This window comes from Epinephelus fuscoguttatus, linkage group LG12 (genome assembly GCF_011397635.1).
Source record: "Epinephelus fuscoguttatus linkage group LG12, E.fuscoguttatus.final_Chr_v1".
NCBI classification, from domain to species: Eukaryota; Metazoa; Chordata; class Actinopteri; order Perciformes; family Serranidae; genus Epinephelus; species Epinephelus fuscoguttatus.
In genome coordinates, this window is record NC_064763.1 from 28,223,435 (window position 1) to 28,241,565 (window position 18,131).

Genomic DNA, 18,131 nt, shown 5'->3' on the forward strand with positions numbered 1-18,131 from the left:
AGGACCAAAGGTGTAGGTGAAGGTATATGTCACATTTAAAAATGTAAAGCCACAGTGCTACTCTGCTGTTTCAGAGCAGATCCTTAACAGGTGAAAGTAATCTTGGTTTCCAGCTCTTTCAGCTGTTTTATAAAAAGCAATAAACGATTTGTTAGTGCCCTTCAGTGGCATGGGTGGCTTTAAGAGCTTTTGTAATTGGTGGCTTGGTTTGCACAGCATGTCTTTGTCACCCCTGTCTGTCACATCTTCTAAAAATGCCCTTGTCTGCCTCAAAATTGTGCTTCAACCTGGACAGCCTGCAAAGCAAGCAGTCAGGGCTTGGCCTATCTTATAACCAAAACTCTGTCCATGAGGGCAGGGATGTCTGGACATCAACTTTAGCTTTCTGAGCCCAAGCTAGGTGGTCACGGTCCAGTGCATATGGAACAAGTCAAATGCTCCTGTGGGAATGTGAGCAGTATGGCAGTACCATCAATCAAACTAAATAAGGAAGGCAGCACCACAACCACTGGTCTGATTTGGCATGCAGGTGAGGGGACCCTTCTCAACATAATCGAGCTTTTCTTTAAAAAAAGAAAAAAGAAGAAAAGAAACATTTTTTTATTCTTTCTTTCTTTTCTATTCATTATCCTTCCTCTCAGACACTACCGTGCCATGTGCCAACCTTGGCAGCCACGCCTGAGATTACAGACCGGGCCCCTGCTCTAATCCTACCACTAATACTCAGCCAAACTGTATTCTCATCCTGGCCCCCAAACTTTTTAAACCCCCTGCACCCCCTCACCATGTGCTTCATCTGATGCTCTTAAAACAGGAAACTTTCATGTTAGAAGCATTCTGTTAATAATGTTAAATTAAGCTGAATTAACTGTTCCTGCAATATCAATTAAGTAATTGGCTGCTTTCACATTTTTCCCGATTTTTCCCTTCAGACCAGTTTACAACATTTTTGAATTGGAAATACTTATTACCACTAATACTGAGCCAAACGTAGTCCTAATACTAACCTCCAACAGCAACCAAAACAGCTCCACAAATTGCTTTCTGTAATTTCTCCTGTAATTGGTTCAGTAATAGTTGTAGCATTTGAACAGGAAAACCTCCACTGAGGGCGCTTACTCCACCTGCATTATTAGAGGAACTGGTGTTTCTATGAAGCCTTAGTTGTCAAAGTTATTCATTCCTGAACCTTTTATTAAAACTGTGCAAAACATCATGAAGATCAATATGCTTATTGTGAGACTATGAGAGCACAATTACCAAAAACTGGTCGATATGGGACCTGATTTGTTCAGTTTTTTCCAGTCATTTCATTATTCATGACATTTTATTTATTCATAAGCAGCAGGTAGTGACAGAAAAACGACCAATATGTTTTCTCACCTATTGACTTGTGCCCATCTATTGAAATATTAATTATTATACTTATTAGTGGTTGCTGTGATGTAAATAAATACCCAAACTGTTTCCAACTGCTTAATTAAAGTTGCAGCTAACACTGGAGTCATTAACCCAATAATAAGAATGTTAGTTTGCTATCAGCATAATCACATTTTAATTAACGGACTCTGATGTAACTGTGACCCCTAAGGGCATATGCTTTTCTTTTTATGTGCATACACTCAACAGGGGAGCAAAAAAATAGAATAACCTATTTCCCATTCCCACAGGAAAGAATCAATAATTAAGAGGCAGGAAGTTCCCACCACAGGCTGTATTATTCAAACAACAGGTTGGACAGAGAATCGAAATGTGTGACGTGACGTCTACCTCAGCACAGAGATGCAACGTGGTTATTTCACTGACAGGGAACAAACTGTGAACTGTGCTCTTGCTGTTGACAGCGTTGGCAGCGAAATATCAGACTGCAGTGGAATTATCTGACAACTACTACTTGCCCATCGCCCTCAGTTTGATGTCCTCACAGTTGACAAAGGTACACTTGAAACAAACTTGGATAAAAAAAAAAAAAAAAGAAGTGGTAAAAAAAACTTGGCAGAAAAGTTGACTTTCTTTGAGTGGCACTGTCCCAGCTACTTTGATTTCAACTTAACTTTTTAGAGCAAAAGTAGGACAACAACACAGGACATCAGTTCTGGCTGATTACCCTGACCATTCAAACAGAAGTGCACAGGAGATGTAAGAGAGTTATTCTGATACAAGAGGACACAACTGCCAATTTCAGCAGAAAAGTAAGTTATACTATCATTTACGGCTGCCAGAAAGTAAATAGTAAATCGGAAATAGAATTATTGCAAAATATAAATATCACTTCTTAACCACCCTTGCTTACTCTGGGCCATTTTCTTTGATGTGTGTGATCAAAAGGCATAGATCACTGTGAAATAAGCTCTCTCAGTGGAGATGAGAGTATGAGTGTAACACAATGAATTCATGGCCTGTGTACTCAGTGCCTTTTTCATCAGAGGTCAGAAACTGTGTGTGCGTGCAAGGGTGCGTACGTGCGTGCACTTGCTTGCAGTCTTACCCTGTGGACTGTTATCTCTCTGTGTTCTCTCCAACTCAAAAGCTCTCTGCCCCCATTCCTCCTCTCTCTCATCTCTCACTCTCTCCAGCCCTTCCTCCCTCGTTTCCTCTCCCTCCCAGGACACTTTGTGGGCTGGGCTGTGCTCTGAGCGGCAGGACGATGCAGAGGGGAGATTGGGCGCCACGCTGCACACTGCTATACCCCTCCTATTGGACACTCCTCGGACATTGGAGATGTCTGAGAGGAAGCTGCTCAACTGTAGAGATGGAAGAAAACAGCGATGCAAAACAATAGATAAGTGAGGATGCCTGGAATTTTACCTGGTAGAGCCTCAGCCTGGGTTCAATTCCAACCCAAGACACTTTGCTGCATGTTGTCCCTTCTCTCTTTCTCCCTCTTTTCCTATCTGCCTCAGCTGTTCTATCTCATAAAGGTTAAAAGGCTCAAAATATAATCTAATATAAAAATAAGTACAACTCTGGTGACATTTTGTACTGTCAGTGAATCCAATAAAAGGTAAATCCCACATAAATCTTTCTGCTCCTGTAAATTCTCCCTAGTACAAAGCTCAAAATAAACCCAAACAAATGCACTATTTGTCCCTGTTTATGTTTAGTTTGTTAAAAACACTAAATTCCAAATTATTTAGCCCATTTTGAAAAAGAAAGCATAGTTGTGAGGCATTTTTAAAGACTTACATCTTCAGTTGGAATGAATGGGCTTAGAGCTGAGAGCCATAGACAGAGACAGGAAGTCAGAGACTAGAGTAAGTTGGTTTTGGTCTTAATATACATTTAAAATCTCTTTCAAATTGTTTTTATTTGTATGAGAATAAGACTGAAACAGTGGAAAATTGTGCAGCCTTTTTGATACTACCACTTGGGGAGCACCAATGTTAAGAATTCAGATTCTTCACATGGTGCCTTTAAAGGAATACTTCACTCACCAAATGACCATTTGTGTACCAATTACTCACCCCGTGTTTTCTTGAATTTGTGAAGGGAAAACTCTCTCTCACATGCCTGCGGTGAATGAAGAATCCGAAAAACAGCAACATCTTGAGGCATTTAATACGGAGCTACGTTTAAAACCAGCAACACTGCATCAAAAGATCAATTTATGAACTCTCACACAACTCCTGCAGTATAATCCAAGTGTCACTTATTCAATCTTATGTATCCAAACGGGTCTCAATCTGAAGTCACTGAAACCTGGCGCTTGGGCAGTGACTTGTGGCGTTGGACACTGACCTAAAAAGCTGCCTTTTAACATCGGCATGATATGTGGCCGGTCGCTATTGTAGTTTAACAACACTCAGCAATGTCAGGGGGAAACATGGCGGGACAAGAATGAAAGTTAAGGCAGCAAAAGTCTAAGTAGGGCAGGTGGGAAGGGTCCAACACACACTGACTGACACCCTGGAGAGCGGTGTTCGCATCCCGTAAGATTATAAAGCCAAACCCTGTTCTTTTTTTTATAAACCTAACCACAGGCTTTTGTTGCTTAAACCCAACCACGTGCATCAATCCACATCATTGTACTCACGTAGTGCATTTATTTTGAAAGAGACAGTATGTAAACAGTAAATTTACTGTAAAAACTGAAGTGTATTTTGAAAGAGGACAATGCTGTAACAGGCGGAACTTGACACAGCGTCCTAGAACCTCAACAACCAACGCATGCAGGGTACCTTTCACATTGAATCTGGATGTGGAAAGTCCATGACCAAACGTCGATATGTGACGAGGTCGGAGTGAGAATGTCTTGATGTTTCCCACACACGGCCAAACACGTGCTTTTGAACTCTGCTCGTGCATTCCATTGAGCAGAGTTGAAACGCATGCGTGTGCCCAGGCCCACTACTCGTCTGTGTGCAAGATTGTTTATGTGAAAGTGTTTTAGATAGTAAGATTTTAGTGAAACTGCATGTGTTTCAGAAATACTGAGGATACAGCTGGATAACTGAGACTTGGATAATTCTGCGTGAGTTGTGAGATTTGGTAAAAAGATGTTTTGGTATAATTTTGCTGTTGACCGTGGAACCCAGTGACTTCAGTTCATCAAGAATGTTTACCTTTTTTGGATTCTTTGTTCACTGTGGAGGCATGAAAGAAAAACAGAGTTTTCTTCACAAATTCAGTGCAACATGACATGAGTAACTGTTTGCAGGTGAAGAATTCCTTCCAGCAAAAATGACTTTTTTTCTAATCTTGTAAGCTTACAGTTCCTTTCATACAGTACCTTCCATTTTACATGTTTTTTTCCCCCCAATTATTACTAAATTTCAGTCCCATATTTTCTATTATATCAAAACTCCATCACTGAGACTTCCTGCCATACAAGCACTTTCTTCATAGTCCCACTCTGAGGACAGTGAACCCTTTCTCAAGCACACTATGATTATTTGTCCCGTGGCTATTTGTAAGAATGACAATAATACAGGTGCTACTTTTCTGAGTCTCTTCCAAACAACGAAAGAATACAACTGAATAACAAAAGCACAACATCATCAAAATGAGGAGCTGGAAGGTATGCTGATATAAATATAGATATTATTATATAAAATGATATTGCCTAGGAAAATTTAATTTTACCTTGTTATTACTATATAGTATACAATTATGGATATCATAATCATTAATACATGCCCATGCACACTTCTGCATACCTGACTGCCCTCACTAGAAGTTGTTTTGTCCCCATCTCCACTCCTCATGCCCTGGTTGATGAGTCCTCCTGGTAGAGGGGAGTGGGTAGTGGGACGCACCAGGACCTGGGGAGGGCCCCCAGTGCTGTTTCCCACCTCACCATAGGTGCTCGTGGTCCCAGGTGATCCCGACACACGCACGGCTTTGAACTCAATCCCCTCTGCCCCCATGCCAGTCTTGTGCAGCATGTAGCTTGTTTCTGTGGAAATAGCTGACACACCCATCACAGCCTGAGTACCCGAGCCCGGGTCAGAGTCTTTCCTAAATTTGATTTTCTTCCTGAAGGCGATGAAAAGTATGAGGAGGAGAATGATGACAAAGGCAAGGACCCCGATGCCAATTATTTCTCCTGGTCCGACGTAAGACAGGGGCTCCGCCTGGGTCACACAATGAGAAAAATCATAAAAAAAATGTAAGATATCACTGTCTGGTGTTTCTAATTCATTTACAGTTTGATAAAGAAAAATCACAACTAACTTCCTGAGCAAACATATAGGTCATCTCTAAAAAGAAAAGGTGCCAAGTTAAAAATCTAGCTTTTTCCCCTCAGTCAGTGCAGATTCGGTTTAACGTATCCAGGCCATCATATGAAAACTAGTTAATATGCATGTTTGATGGTGCACAGATACAGTGAAGCTGACCTCCCACCCCAAAGTATTTTAGTAAGGAGATCGATGTTAAGTAACACATCACACGCTGAAAAAACCACAAGCTTTTCAAAAGTTTTACAACCAAAAAATGTCTTTTGGTTAATAAACTTACTGAGATGTTGTTGATGTTAAAATCAAGATTTTGTATCATGTCATGTTGCGTGAAATTATTTTTTTAAGTGCAGAGTTTAACAAGCATCACATTTCTGGTCTTGCAGTATGAAAGAAATGATTACTTCCACGGATTCATGATTTAACAGGATACATGATGTGTATGCTCCGGGAGAAAAAATAGTTTTATTTCCTGCAGTAAATGTCCTTCAAAAAAAAAAACAAAGTTAACATATCAATTGGTTGTGAAAGCAGCCTAATAGGTTTTGTCGACCATGGCTTCTCCTCTGCTGATTAGAGTCTTCTAGAGAATAATAAAAGCACCTTCGCACAGTGTGTAACAATAATTAGGCTTACAGTCTCAATATAGGGTATATAGTGCATGACAAAAGTTATGAGCGTAACAACTTCAAATGGAGACTGTGATTTCCTCATTACCACACGTCCATTCATCTACTGTGAAGGCAAATATACCAAGCTGGTGAACAAATCTTCCAGGAGTCTGCTGCACACTGAAATTCTCTACTGTTTCACTACGTATGCCAAATCCACTAACAAGCAATCTGAATGTGCATTATATTCTCTAAGATTTACGCCTACATAAATTCAGTGTTGTTTATACTATACCTGTGTGTCATCCCCCGGATCACCAGGCATCTGATCATCACAAAACCGACCCTCGTACCCGTCCGAACAGTTACAGTAGAACGACCCGAACGTGTTGACACACTCTCCTCCATCTCCGCACCCGTCCTGGTCACACTCATTAACATCCTCATCACATCTGCAGAGGCAGATAGACAAATAAATTGCTATGCACGGGAGTGGTGAAGATGATTTGTATCAAAGTAGAGGAGGAGAATTAGAGATGAAAGCGTGACAGTGAGTGAAAAAGAGAGAAAGAAAATAAATACTTTGGAGATCATCTTTTCAGAGGGCCTCTCTTTTGCTAAATCAAGGGATTATCTTCATGGATTCCCCGTTATCCTCAATTTATATGGTTCTGATTTAAAGAAATGTGATTGCATATTTCCAAACATATTGCAAACACATGCACACACACACACTCATACCCTTAGATAAAGACGTAAATTACGACTGAACGTCACAGATGTAATTTTACCCCCGCATACATCTGTGCTCATCATTACTTGTCATTTCGAGCATGGTGCCCTGTATTTTTCTTTTCAATTACTTTTTCTTGATGAGATTTTCAAAACAGTGTTGGAGAGTTTAGAAGAAGAAGAAGAATTTCTGAATATTGCAGGAAGCTTTGCTCTGAGTCATTTAGCATATAGTTAAAGGTAAATGCAGGATTTCCTAAAAACACTGTCTGTATGATGTATAGCCTTATACAAAAGTAATCCCTCTCAATCATGACTTACGGCCCACTAGAGCTAGTGTGTATTTATCTGTAGAGACTCTGCTCTCCACATTTTCTTACTTTCTTCTTAATTTCTGTGCTCAGGATGTTTCTTGGCGTGCATCCCCACTGCACTCAGGTCAGGTTTGGGCTTTATAGAAAGGTATCAACCAGATGCCAGACCATAAGTAGCAGGCATCCAAGAGGCACAGCACTGGAAAAAATGCAAATATAGCGAGACGAAACACCAAATGAGAATGAATCTGGGATTGGCTTTTATTTGCACTTTCTCCAGCCAGCGTGTTTACAAAAAGTTACTGACAATCCTGCATAGTATAGCTTTGACTTAACCAGGCTTGGATGTACTGGCCTGTGATGTCAGCTCATGAATACCCTAATTTACAACCCTCATGAATTGAGCAAGCTTTTTCTATTTCCGAAATCTTTCCCCTTTTTAGAGAATTTTCCGATTGAATATACTTTATTTAATTCCTTTTTTAATGCACATGTTAGTGTGCTATTATTATTTAGCAATCTGCAGGAAAAACAATTTCATAGCAGATTACACTCAACAGCTGTTTGCTTGTGTCAGAATACAGTTTTTGCTTTAGCTGTGATTTCAATCTGTTTATATCTTCAACTTATACTGATGTGAACGATCTGCTGTCTGATGGAAACAATTTAATTTTTATCTCCCTTATTTTTCAGCTAAAATGGGTTTAATTCAATTCCATCAAAAGCACTTTTTACATCTTTGTCAAAATCATGAAAAAGCAGAGGCATTTTCTCCACTGAGGGAAAACTGCTCTCTGGTGGTGGCTCCATTGAACAACCACATGAGCAGAGAGGTTATTTCAAAGGCAATTACTGAGCTGTAATTAAGAAGGCAGCTAGAGAATGATTATAGGCTTTTCAACCGAAATTATACTGAATTAAATTAGAAACACTAATTTATCGCACACAATAACAACTAAAACAACACGGTGGGTGCTGCGGTGCTAATGAAGGCTAATGAGTGTGTGTTTGCCGAGTCCGACACATATCTTTTCATGTCTGAATGTATATGAAAGGAGAGCTGTAGATTTTAATGTGCCTAAATCATCACCCTGAGTAAACAGAGCACAGCGTTCATCAATACTGTTTTTTTTTTCACAATCAGTAATTAAGGCTCAAAAGTGTGTGAATGTGATTGCAGGCTATTTTATCTTACATAAGTCCCCTGAGTCCTCGAGGACAGCCACAGAGGAATGCACTGCCTAAAGGCTTACAGTCCCCACCGTTCTGGCATGGGTTCGGCATGCAGGATGTCAATTCGATTTCACAGCGCCCCCCAGTGAAGCCTGTGCTGCAACTGCACATGAAGCCTGTACAGAGAGACTCAGAATGACTCGAAGAACAATGTGTATAATCACAAAAGTAAACGCATAACATCAAATCCTCTCCACATGTGATTTCATTTTGGAGTAACTGACTGAATACTTAAAATACCATCGTACTAAATAAGCTGTATGCATGCTGATGCAGAAACAAGCCACTGAATTAAAATGAGGAAACAATGAAAATGCCAAAATTGACACCAGCTATAGAAACTAGAACTGTTTCATATGACAACACTTATTCATGTCATTTATTTATATATAATGGCTATCACCCACACACACTGTCATCTACACAGACCTCCAGAGGGCAGGCTGCTGCAGATGGCTCCGTTGAGGCACGGCTGACTGACGCATGGATCTGGATAAAGCACACAGCCCAACTTGACCTCGCTCAGCCCTGCTATCTCAGCATAACGGCTCCTCTTATTCTGGAGTGGCAGCTCGTTACCGTTCAGCATCAGTGAGCCCAGGCATCCCTGGAAGCCATCCTGGGCTCTTGGGGGGGCCCTCGCTCCGCGGTCCCCGAGTCCAGGCCCTCCCTGGCTTCTCCCTGGCCCTGGGCTTGGCCTCTCGCCCTGCCCGTTGAGTGGCCTCACTTGGGCCCCGAAGAAAAAGGAAGAATCTGGGGCTAGAGGCCAAAGGCGAACAGGGGCTTGGGCTGCTCGCCGGCGCTCTACATAGCTGTCATCCAATGAGAGGAGAGTGTAGTTCCTAGTCAGCTCCAAGGCAACTGCATGCCAGAGGCCATCGTTTATTGGTCTGCCAGAGATACCCATAATGCCAAGGGTGTTGTCACAGTCCAACTGGAACCAGAGTCGACCCCCTTCAATCTGTGGAGGGAGAGAGAAAAGAACTGTATCCTTAAAAAATGTGCAACCAATTAAATACAGCACACTCTCTGCTGAATAGATCTGGAAAGATATGGTAAAGTGCAGCCTTAGGATGTGTTTACCTTGAGCATGGTGCAGGGGTTAACGCGCGTGAACATAATGACTCCTCTTCTCTGAAGTGTTCTGATCCTCAGGCCGAGCCTCATCTCTCCACTCTGGCCACTCTCTGTCACTCTGTACTTGATGTAACTGTTTCCAGAGAAACTCAGAGAGGTTTGACCTGCGTATTTGCAAAACATAAAAACACAGGATTAAAAATTAGAGGAAATCCTTGCTGCGTGCCAAGCTACTCATCTACCCACATCAGATACACAGAAGGTCCAACTTTCAAGCTTAGAAAGGATCAAATCACACCTGCACATTCGTCAAGTCTCTCGGGCTGACACTGGCAGACAGATGGCGCTGTAGGACCAGAACGGACACACTGCATGTCTGCTGGACAGGACTGACCTTCACAAAGCTCCACAGGAGTGGGGCATGTCCCTCCTGTTTGAAAATGGGCAAATACAGAAATATTAGAAATATATGCCTTCAGGATATCAGAATATCATCTATATTCTCATGAGAAAAATACTTTATTATAATGTATGCAACATCTGTTTGTCTCTTTGTTATCTGTATTGTTTTGTTATCAGCTGTGACAGACAAAGAGGACACAAACAGTGTGAGCTAGGCTCAGTTAAATTGCAAGTGCAAGCATAAGCGCAGTGCTCACCAGGGCAGGTGCAGGTCTCTGTAGTGCTGAACCTTGGTGCCACCAAGCTGACCCTCTCTGTGCTGTAGACGACAGGTGAGTCACCCTCCATCACCAGCGCCTGTTCACACACCCTGTCCCCACAATCCAGCTCCCCAGAACAAGCACTGCTCACCACCACTGCCCCAGCCAGGACACCCCGAATCTGGCCCCGCGCTGCTGCTTCCTCCAGCTTTGCAGACAACTCTTGCCGGGAGTAGATCCCACCCATCCGTCCGCCTCCTGATGTCTCTGGCATCTCCATGGCCAGGAGCAAGTCCACATCAGATGTCCCCATCACTGGCTGCACACTGAGTATGTGCAGGGGATCCTGCTGTCCTGGTGACCATTTCCAGCCAGCTATTCCCCGCAACATTAGTTTGATCTGGCTCAGGTAGCGACCAAGCAGGTCCTCTGGGGACAGTGAGCTGAAACGTAAGGTCAAGGCGCTACGCAGCAGCTCATCTGTCACCTGTTCGACCTGGACTGACACATCAGCTATCACAGCGAAGCGTCCATCACTCACCGTGGCATTCATCTGGTATCTAGTGAGAGGACAAGGAAATATGTCATGTTTAGACACAAAAGGTTTTTTCCCCATATCAGCCACTTTTTAGCCTGTGAGAGTGCTCGTTGTCTGCTTGTGTGTTGTTTACCTGCCAGGTTCCAGGCCTGGCAGAGCCGCAACGCTGCCATCCTGCCTGTTTATCCTAAACATGCTCTTGGTCTGGGGCCTCTGGGTAAATGACAGCACGTCACTGGGGTCGCGGTCGGTTGCATAGATCTGACCGATCGGGCCACCCTGGAAGGTATCTGTCGCCATGACGATGAAGATTTCCAGGGGGGAGACGGCGGGTTTATACTGACTGTTCCCAATGACTCTCATAAATATCCAAGAGGAAGAGGTAAGACTTGGCTTACCAGAGTCACTTGCCTAAGAGACCAAAACAAAGTAACAGATATTCAATTACTCACATCAAAAGAAGCAGAGTTCAGTTGAAAAGACGTGTTAAGATGTTTTTAAGGTCATATGATGAGACTGCGTTCACACTTACTTACTTTCTTGGCAGCTGTACAATCAAACAATTAAAAACAAATAATAAGGGTAGCTGAAACTGGAAAAAAGAAGGTATTGTCAATATTAAAGCACAGCCCCCCACCCCCCGCTATGTCACTATATTAGCGGTGCTAATAGCTTTCCCATTAAGGAAATGAGTTTATATAAGGCTATTTTTTAAAACCCAAGGCTCCAATAGCCTGACTTAGCAGCTAATTGTGAGAGACTGTGAGAGTAATGCGCAGCTCCTTATGTTGACTGCATGCCAACACATTGTATTTATCGGTTAACGTTTCCTGTATAAAAAGTGGTTAAAGAAGTATTTCACTGCTGGAAAGATGGTCTTTTAATAAAACTGGACTCTGTATGCAGTATAAATATGTAAATACTTTTTGGTGTATTTGGTGCTACATGACTAGAGGAGACAGAGGAAAAATGCTGTGGTATTTCCTTTTGCTCAAAAGGTAGGAAACCTGTAACTTCCAGAATGCACTGTGCCACACTGGACTACTAAACGCTCCTGCTGGTGGGTGACATAAGTGACTTGGGCCTTGAAGATTGAGGGAGGTTTGCCTTAGGTCATTTACACATATTACCCACACTTTTAAAAGCTGGTTGAAAATTGGTATCGCTTTAAATAAAAACACTGTTGTTAACCTGGATTTCAAGAGTGAACTCTCGGGGGGCTTCAGGGCCAAACACACGGTTGGACCTCAGAGTCCCAGTTTGGTCCAGGGAGAAGAAATTTCCCTCGTTTCCTGACAAGATGAGAAACTCAAAGGGAGGGCCATTTCTTGGTGAGTCTTTATCGCTGACTGACAGCTTCAGCAGGGTAGTGCCAGCAGCTTGGTTCAGCTGGAAGAATGGAGAGAAAAAGCAGCTTGAGTTGACCCTAGCACAAAAACACATGAAGATAAGTCAACACACACACACACACAAACACACACACTGATACCTGTATGACAGCTGTGGAGTTGGGAGGAGTGAAGACAGGAGGGTTGTCATTAACGTCAGATATGTCGATGTTGAGGGTGACAGTGGAGGACATGGCAGGAGAGCCACTGTCGAACGCCTGCACTGACAAAGAGTACCTTGATACCTAGATGAAGCAGGAGGGGATGAGAGTGCTATAGCATCTGTATGTATCAGGCAATATGACAAGCACTCTTATGCTTGCATAATATGAGGCTTCATTGGGTGTTGACCTTGAGCGGACTTTGTATTTTCTGTGCTCATGAACCAGAAAATTGCTATTGATTGTTTATGAGATATTGTACTTAAAGATGCATCCTTACTAGTTCTCTGTCGAGCCGCTTATTGACTTTGAGCAGGCCTGTTACAGGGTCAATCCAGAAGTGGTTGCTACGATCACCTTTCAGGATGGAGTAGGTGATTCGCCCATTCACCTGGCTGTCCAAGTCTTCTGCCAGTACCTTGAGAACACACACAGGGAGTAAAACAAAAGTCAATGAAAAAGACCTTTTACTATCAAAAGAGACATGTTGTGGCCAAAAAAATCTCTCTGGAGCTGCAGAACATATCTGAGTCTCATAATGACGGTGACACAGCCCAATAAAGGTCTAGTGTGTAGGATCTAGCGGCATCTAGTGGTGAGATTGCAGAACTTAAACTTCCCCAATGTGCCATGCAAGTAGGAGAGCTGTGGTGGCCAACACAAAAATGTGAATATCCCTGTGAATGTGAATATATGAAAGGACTTGCTCATATGTAGATATAAATGACTCATTCTAAGGTAACAACACAAAGATTCTTACTTTCAGATGATTATAAACTAATAAATAATAGTTATGAATATAATGTACAATTTCTGCCAATAAATGTCCCTAAATCCTACACACTGGATCTTTAAAGCCTTTCTAAGTCTTCCTAAGCTTGAAAAGTTTGTGTCACATACAGCAAGCTACATGTCCTTTGAATATGCTGTGAAAAAGTCCGGTCTCTGTTGGCAGCCCAGGCTCCGCAAATGGCAACAAAAACACTTCACTTCTGTTTACGTTCAGCAGTGTTATCAAACACAACAGAGCTAGCTCGCCTTTTAGCCTCATTGTAGCCTGTAGCTCTAACTGCCTCTCTGGGCACCACGTTCACGTGTGTGCGCCTGCGTGAGACCGTGAGACATGGGCACCGCGTTCATGTGTGTGTGCTTGCTTTCGCTGGTCTCGCGCTGGCTGGTTGGTGCAGCCTGGACCACAATGTTTTTGTTGCCATTTGCGGAGCCTGGGCAGCCAACAGAGACCAGACTTTTTCACAGCATATTCAGAGGACATGTAGCTAGCGGATCGTGAGGAGATGTTTGCTGTATGTGACAAAAACTTTTCAAGCTCAAGAAGACTTAGAGAGCCTTTAAATTAATTGTCTATTTTCCTCCAAGACTTTCCTTTTTGGGATTTGGAATCTACAGCCAGACTAGCTAAGGAGATTCAAGACTAGCCACCACTATTAAGGTTTGTCAAAATTTTGAGAAAAAGGCGCCAGGCCATGGACATATGACGTAAGGGTGAAAATCACAAGTTCCATCACAAAATGCTACATGAATTCTTTGAACAACGATATTTGCTGATATCACATAGTCTGCCAAGATAAAACTCTGATTTGATTCAATTCAGGGGCCAGTGATCGATATAAGATGATATCTGGAAATTGTCTTTTTCTTGGCTGCTGACTATTATCTGCCTGGGGCTGCTAGCACTGTTTGGATGTTTAGGAAGGAGGTGCTCTCAGCTGGTGACATAGATGCACCATGATAATTTCAAAATAAAGGCGTGTCTTAAAGATGATATGTGTTGATGTTTTCACTTTGCATCAATGATATTGGAACGCTAATTACTGAACTGATATATCGATCTTGATCGATGTATCATGACACCCCTAGTATGACGGATATTTCAACTGACAAATTGTTAACACTTTTTTTTGTAATTGGTGTATAGGCTCTACATTTTAGAAAATATAATAATCACTTTAGGCCTACAACAATGGTGAATAAAAGTTAAAATGTCAGAGAAATAAAAAAAAAAAAGCTAGCCACAAGTGCAGTTTAGGTGTGTGTGATGACATGGAGAGGCGACTGTTCGTTCAATTCCTAAAGAGATCAGCATTGACGCAGCAATAGCATCAGTTATACCAGAACTGCAGAGCATGTCCTCCTTGAAAGAAAACCAAAGAACACTTAAGCTTTTCTTGATAGAAAAGGTGTTTGTGCTCTTTGGTGACGGTGATAAACAGATGGCTCATCCAGTCACCTGCTAATTGTTTTTTTAAGTACCTGTCCTAGTGTTTTCTCAATGACAGCTTCTCAAATAGTTTGTTAACACGGAACCATCTGGCACATCAGGTTAAACCAATATGAGGATGGAGAACAAATTAAGACCACGCGTTACCCTTGTAATTGTCTGTCCCACAGACGCATCCTCGCTGACCAGGACATTGTAGATGTCCTGACTGAAGGCTGGAGCGTTGTCGTTTACATCCATGAGTTCAATGGTCACCATGGTAGCTGTGCTGAGAGGAGGGTTCCCGTTGTCCCAGGCCTCAACAGTGAGGTAGTAGTCCTTACACACCTCAAAGTCCAAATCATCAGCCACAGAAATAGAGCCTGAAACATACACATGGGAGAACTTATAAGGAATTCAATTTGATATGTGGTTTTACTTTTGTATTTAAGCCCGGAAGTAACAAGGCCATGTAACAAGGATCTCTGCTCACCCAGGTTCCTGTCTATGGTGAACTTTCTTAACTCGTTGCCCGACCGGATCTTGTAGGTGATGTCAGCGTTTGGCCCGATGTCAACGCTCGTTGCCAACACTCGCAGCACCTCGGTTCCCAGGGCTACATCCTCCGGGACAGTAACGGAGTAGTCTCTCCTCTGGAAGACTGGAGCATTGTCATTCACATCCAGCACCAAAATGGTCAAATCCACCTGAGGGAGACACCAGCTCGTTTGTCTGCACTGCTCCCTGCCCTCAGAGTTCAGTTTCAACACCGCAGACATGGACATTAATGGGAGCAAAGATACTAAAGGCTTTGCTAACAAGATAGGGGACTGAGGCAAAAATCGATTGAAGTCTGTGTCCACCAAAGCCCCAGAGAGGATTCTTTGGCTGCTAGATAAATGTTAAAGATTTGCAGCATTACTGAGTCAGATAAATGCTGTTTTTGCTCTATTGAATCTGAGTCAACAGTTCAACTTTTCTGGTATTGTCACTGTGTGCGTCTGCCTTTTGGAGGGAGGTTCAAAACTGGGCTTTAAAGCGAAGTTGTGGTGTTGTAGAAACAAACCGTTGCCTTTATTATTATCTTATTATGGAGTGTGTTACTTGAATGTGAGTACATTTGGAATTCTTCTTAATCATCAATCACACCTAGCGACGATGAGGTGTAAGGTTAAACATTGTTACATCTTGGTATTAATTAAGATGCTTAACTCCATTCAAGGTTAGAAATATAATCTTGCTGGTACAAGAATGCGTAGCCAGCCCAGCTGTTTTCCCGCTACCTTCATCAGTCTCTTCATCAGACCTTCATCATATTTGTCCCACTAGTCTTTCCTGGCATACACAAGCAGCATATGGTACAGAGTCATAGAGGAGACACACTTGCTCCCATTTCCACTTACTGCAAGCGGGATGCCCATGAATTCTCACCTTCACAGCAATCATATTAATGTGCATGATACAAGCACGGCTATAACTCAGGGAATCACTACGGGTGAAGCAGCATTTTGTTATCGTGCAGCACAAACCTGGAATAACCTCCCAGATGACGTTAGACAAGTCCCAACTCTGGCCACTTTTAAGTCAAAGCTAAAAAACATTCCTTTAAACTCAACTTTGCACCTCTTGTCTGCACATTTGCTATTTTTAATGATTTCTTTTTAATTGTTAATCATTTAGTAATTAATTTCACCTTTTATACCTATCTTTTTTTCTCTTTTCTGTATCCTTTATAATGTTTCATATTTTATTGCTCTGTGAAGCACTTTGAAATGCCCTTGTGTATGAGCTATAGAAATACTGGAATCACTACTATTACTACCACTACTATTGCTGCTATTACAGCTCCGACTACTGCTGCTCGTGTTAGCAGTGATAATGATACCTGCTGCTATGAAATTGGTCTAAAACTGCCACACCTGACCTCACTTTTGCCTGGGGTTTATTTTCACTTAAGGCTTGTTCTTGCAGTCCCAAAGCACCTAAGAAAAAGAAACCTAGTGACTGTGAGAGATCTCTTTCCCTTCTCTTTTCTACACTGCCTCTGCGTCTGGAGCTGTCACCTTCCCCGTCTTTCCCATCCCACCCACTGCACAATTTGATGACGATTTATCTTGATTAAATCTACTAGCTTCTTATCTGATCTCCTCGGTAAACAACGTGTTGTTATTCATTGGCTTTTCTTATTCATTGTGTACAGACAGAAATACAGATTGCACATCACCAGATGGATGACTCTGTGGCTCAGTAATGCACCTCTGAGTGTATAAATTCTAATTACATTGTTGTGGTAAAATAGTTTAATTACAAAATCACGTCTATTTGTGTTTTTTGAAATAATTGGTGCAAATTACTCAGAGGCTGTGTTAATAACTCTGTATCTGATTTAATTACAGGATGATTATATCACCTAAAATATATGTAAATGTTGAGAAGACTGCTGTGAATTTCAATAGTGTTCACAAGTATTTGTTTTTCCCAGCTAGCAATTATCAATGAATAAGTGCTAGTTTTGAGGAGGATCATGAATACCTTTTAGATAAATACTCCCTGCAGTGTTAGGTATACTACATTGTAACTGCAGTTTACAAAACTACTGGCTACTTAACTGGCTACAGCTACTCTCATCATTTTTAGCTTGTCAAAAATTAACCAGTTTAAAAAAATCTACATCCAAACTACATCAAGGAAAATGATCACAATCTGAGAATCCAGAATCTTATGTTTTACACGAAGGTGCAGCTGAATTGACACTGAGTCAAGTGTAGGTGTGTTTGATTTAGGCACTAAGGCAGGTTAATCCTCACCTAGGCAGCCCGAGGATGTGTTTTGAGAAGAGCATGGGGAGCAATTGTTGGGTTTGAATTAGGACATTGATAAACTTAGGGAAAATTATAGTAATCATTCACAGATACCCTGGTTGTAAACCAGACTGTCAGTAAATGACAACCGGAGCCAATGAGCTGCGGCAATGTGCCATATTGTTTGGCAAAAACCATCATAAATACTATGAATATGTTGTTTAAAATGTACAACATAAACTACACAATCCAGTAGTTAACTACTAAAAAAAACCAAAGAGACTTTAATGTTGTATAATTGCCACCCAACTATATAGTGTAGATGACCTGACATGAACTCTTATTGTGTGGATGGCCTGACATGACTTCAGCTAGATAGTCTGACATGATTGTGACCAGCTTTGGTTAAGTGAGGAGAAGCAATTGTTCCCATAATGAGTTGTCTGAATAGCAGGAAATAACACAATAGCAACTGGAGTAATGGAAAGTTTCTGCAGTACCTACAATGCCTGTTTGTGAGACACTATAAATTGTCATGATGGACCAATTCTTTGGCTTTCTCTCAAGATTAAAAGACCTTTAAATGTGCAATTCTATGTCTGAGCCTTTCTTATTTTAAACCTTAAACTATGAACTGAACTACATATATATAGTTAACTACTCCCCAGCACTGCAGTTTTTAGTGAATACTGGATATCACAGCAAAAATACAGCTGTG

At 41.8% G+C, this 18,131-nt stretch overlaps 1 protein-coding gene across 1 annotated transcript in view; it reads right to left on the minus strand.

Annotated features, from left to right (window-relative positions):
• Positions 1–18,131, minus strand: part of LOC125898620 (protocadherin Fat 3) — a 74,725-nt gene that overhangs the window by 9,197 nt on the left and 47,397 nt on the right. Inside the window, exons 35-48 of the mRNA XM_049592467.1 lie at positions 15,106–15,319; positions 14,781–14,995; positions 12,675–12,812; positions 12,335–12,478; positions 12,037–12,234; positions 10,979–11,256; positions 10,305–10,867; positions 9,944–10,075; positions 9,652–9,809; positions 8,998–9,529; positions 8,531–8,684; positions 6,585–6,741; positions 5,157–5,573; positions 2,489–2,744 (exon numbers count right to left, since the gene is read on the minus strand). Of these exons, the coding sequence (XP_049448424.1) occupies positions 2,489–2,744; positions 5,157–5,573; positions 6,585–6,741; positions 8,531–8,684; positions 8,998–9,529; positions 9,652–9,809; positions 9,944–10,075; positions 10,305–10,867; positions 10,979–11,256; positions 12,037–12,234; positions 12,335–12,478; positions 12,675–12,812; positions 14,781–14,995; positions 15,106–15,319 (3,556 nt within the window). The remainder of the gene's footprint in view (positions 1–2,488; positions 2,745–5,156; positions 5,574–6,584; positions 6,742–8,530; positions 8,685–8,997; positions 9,530–9,651; positions 9,810–9,943; positions 10,076–10,304; positions 10,868–10,978; positions 11,257–12,036; positions 12,235–12,334; positions 12,479–12,674; positions 12,813–14,780; positions 14,996–15,105; positions 15,320–18,131) is intronic.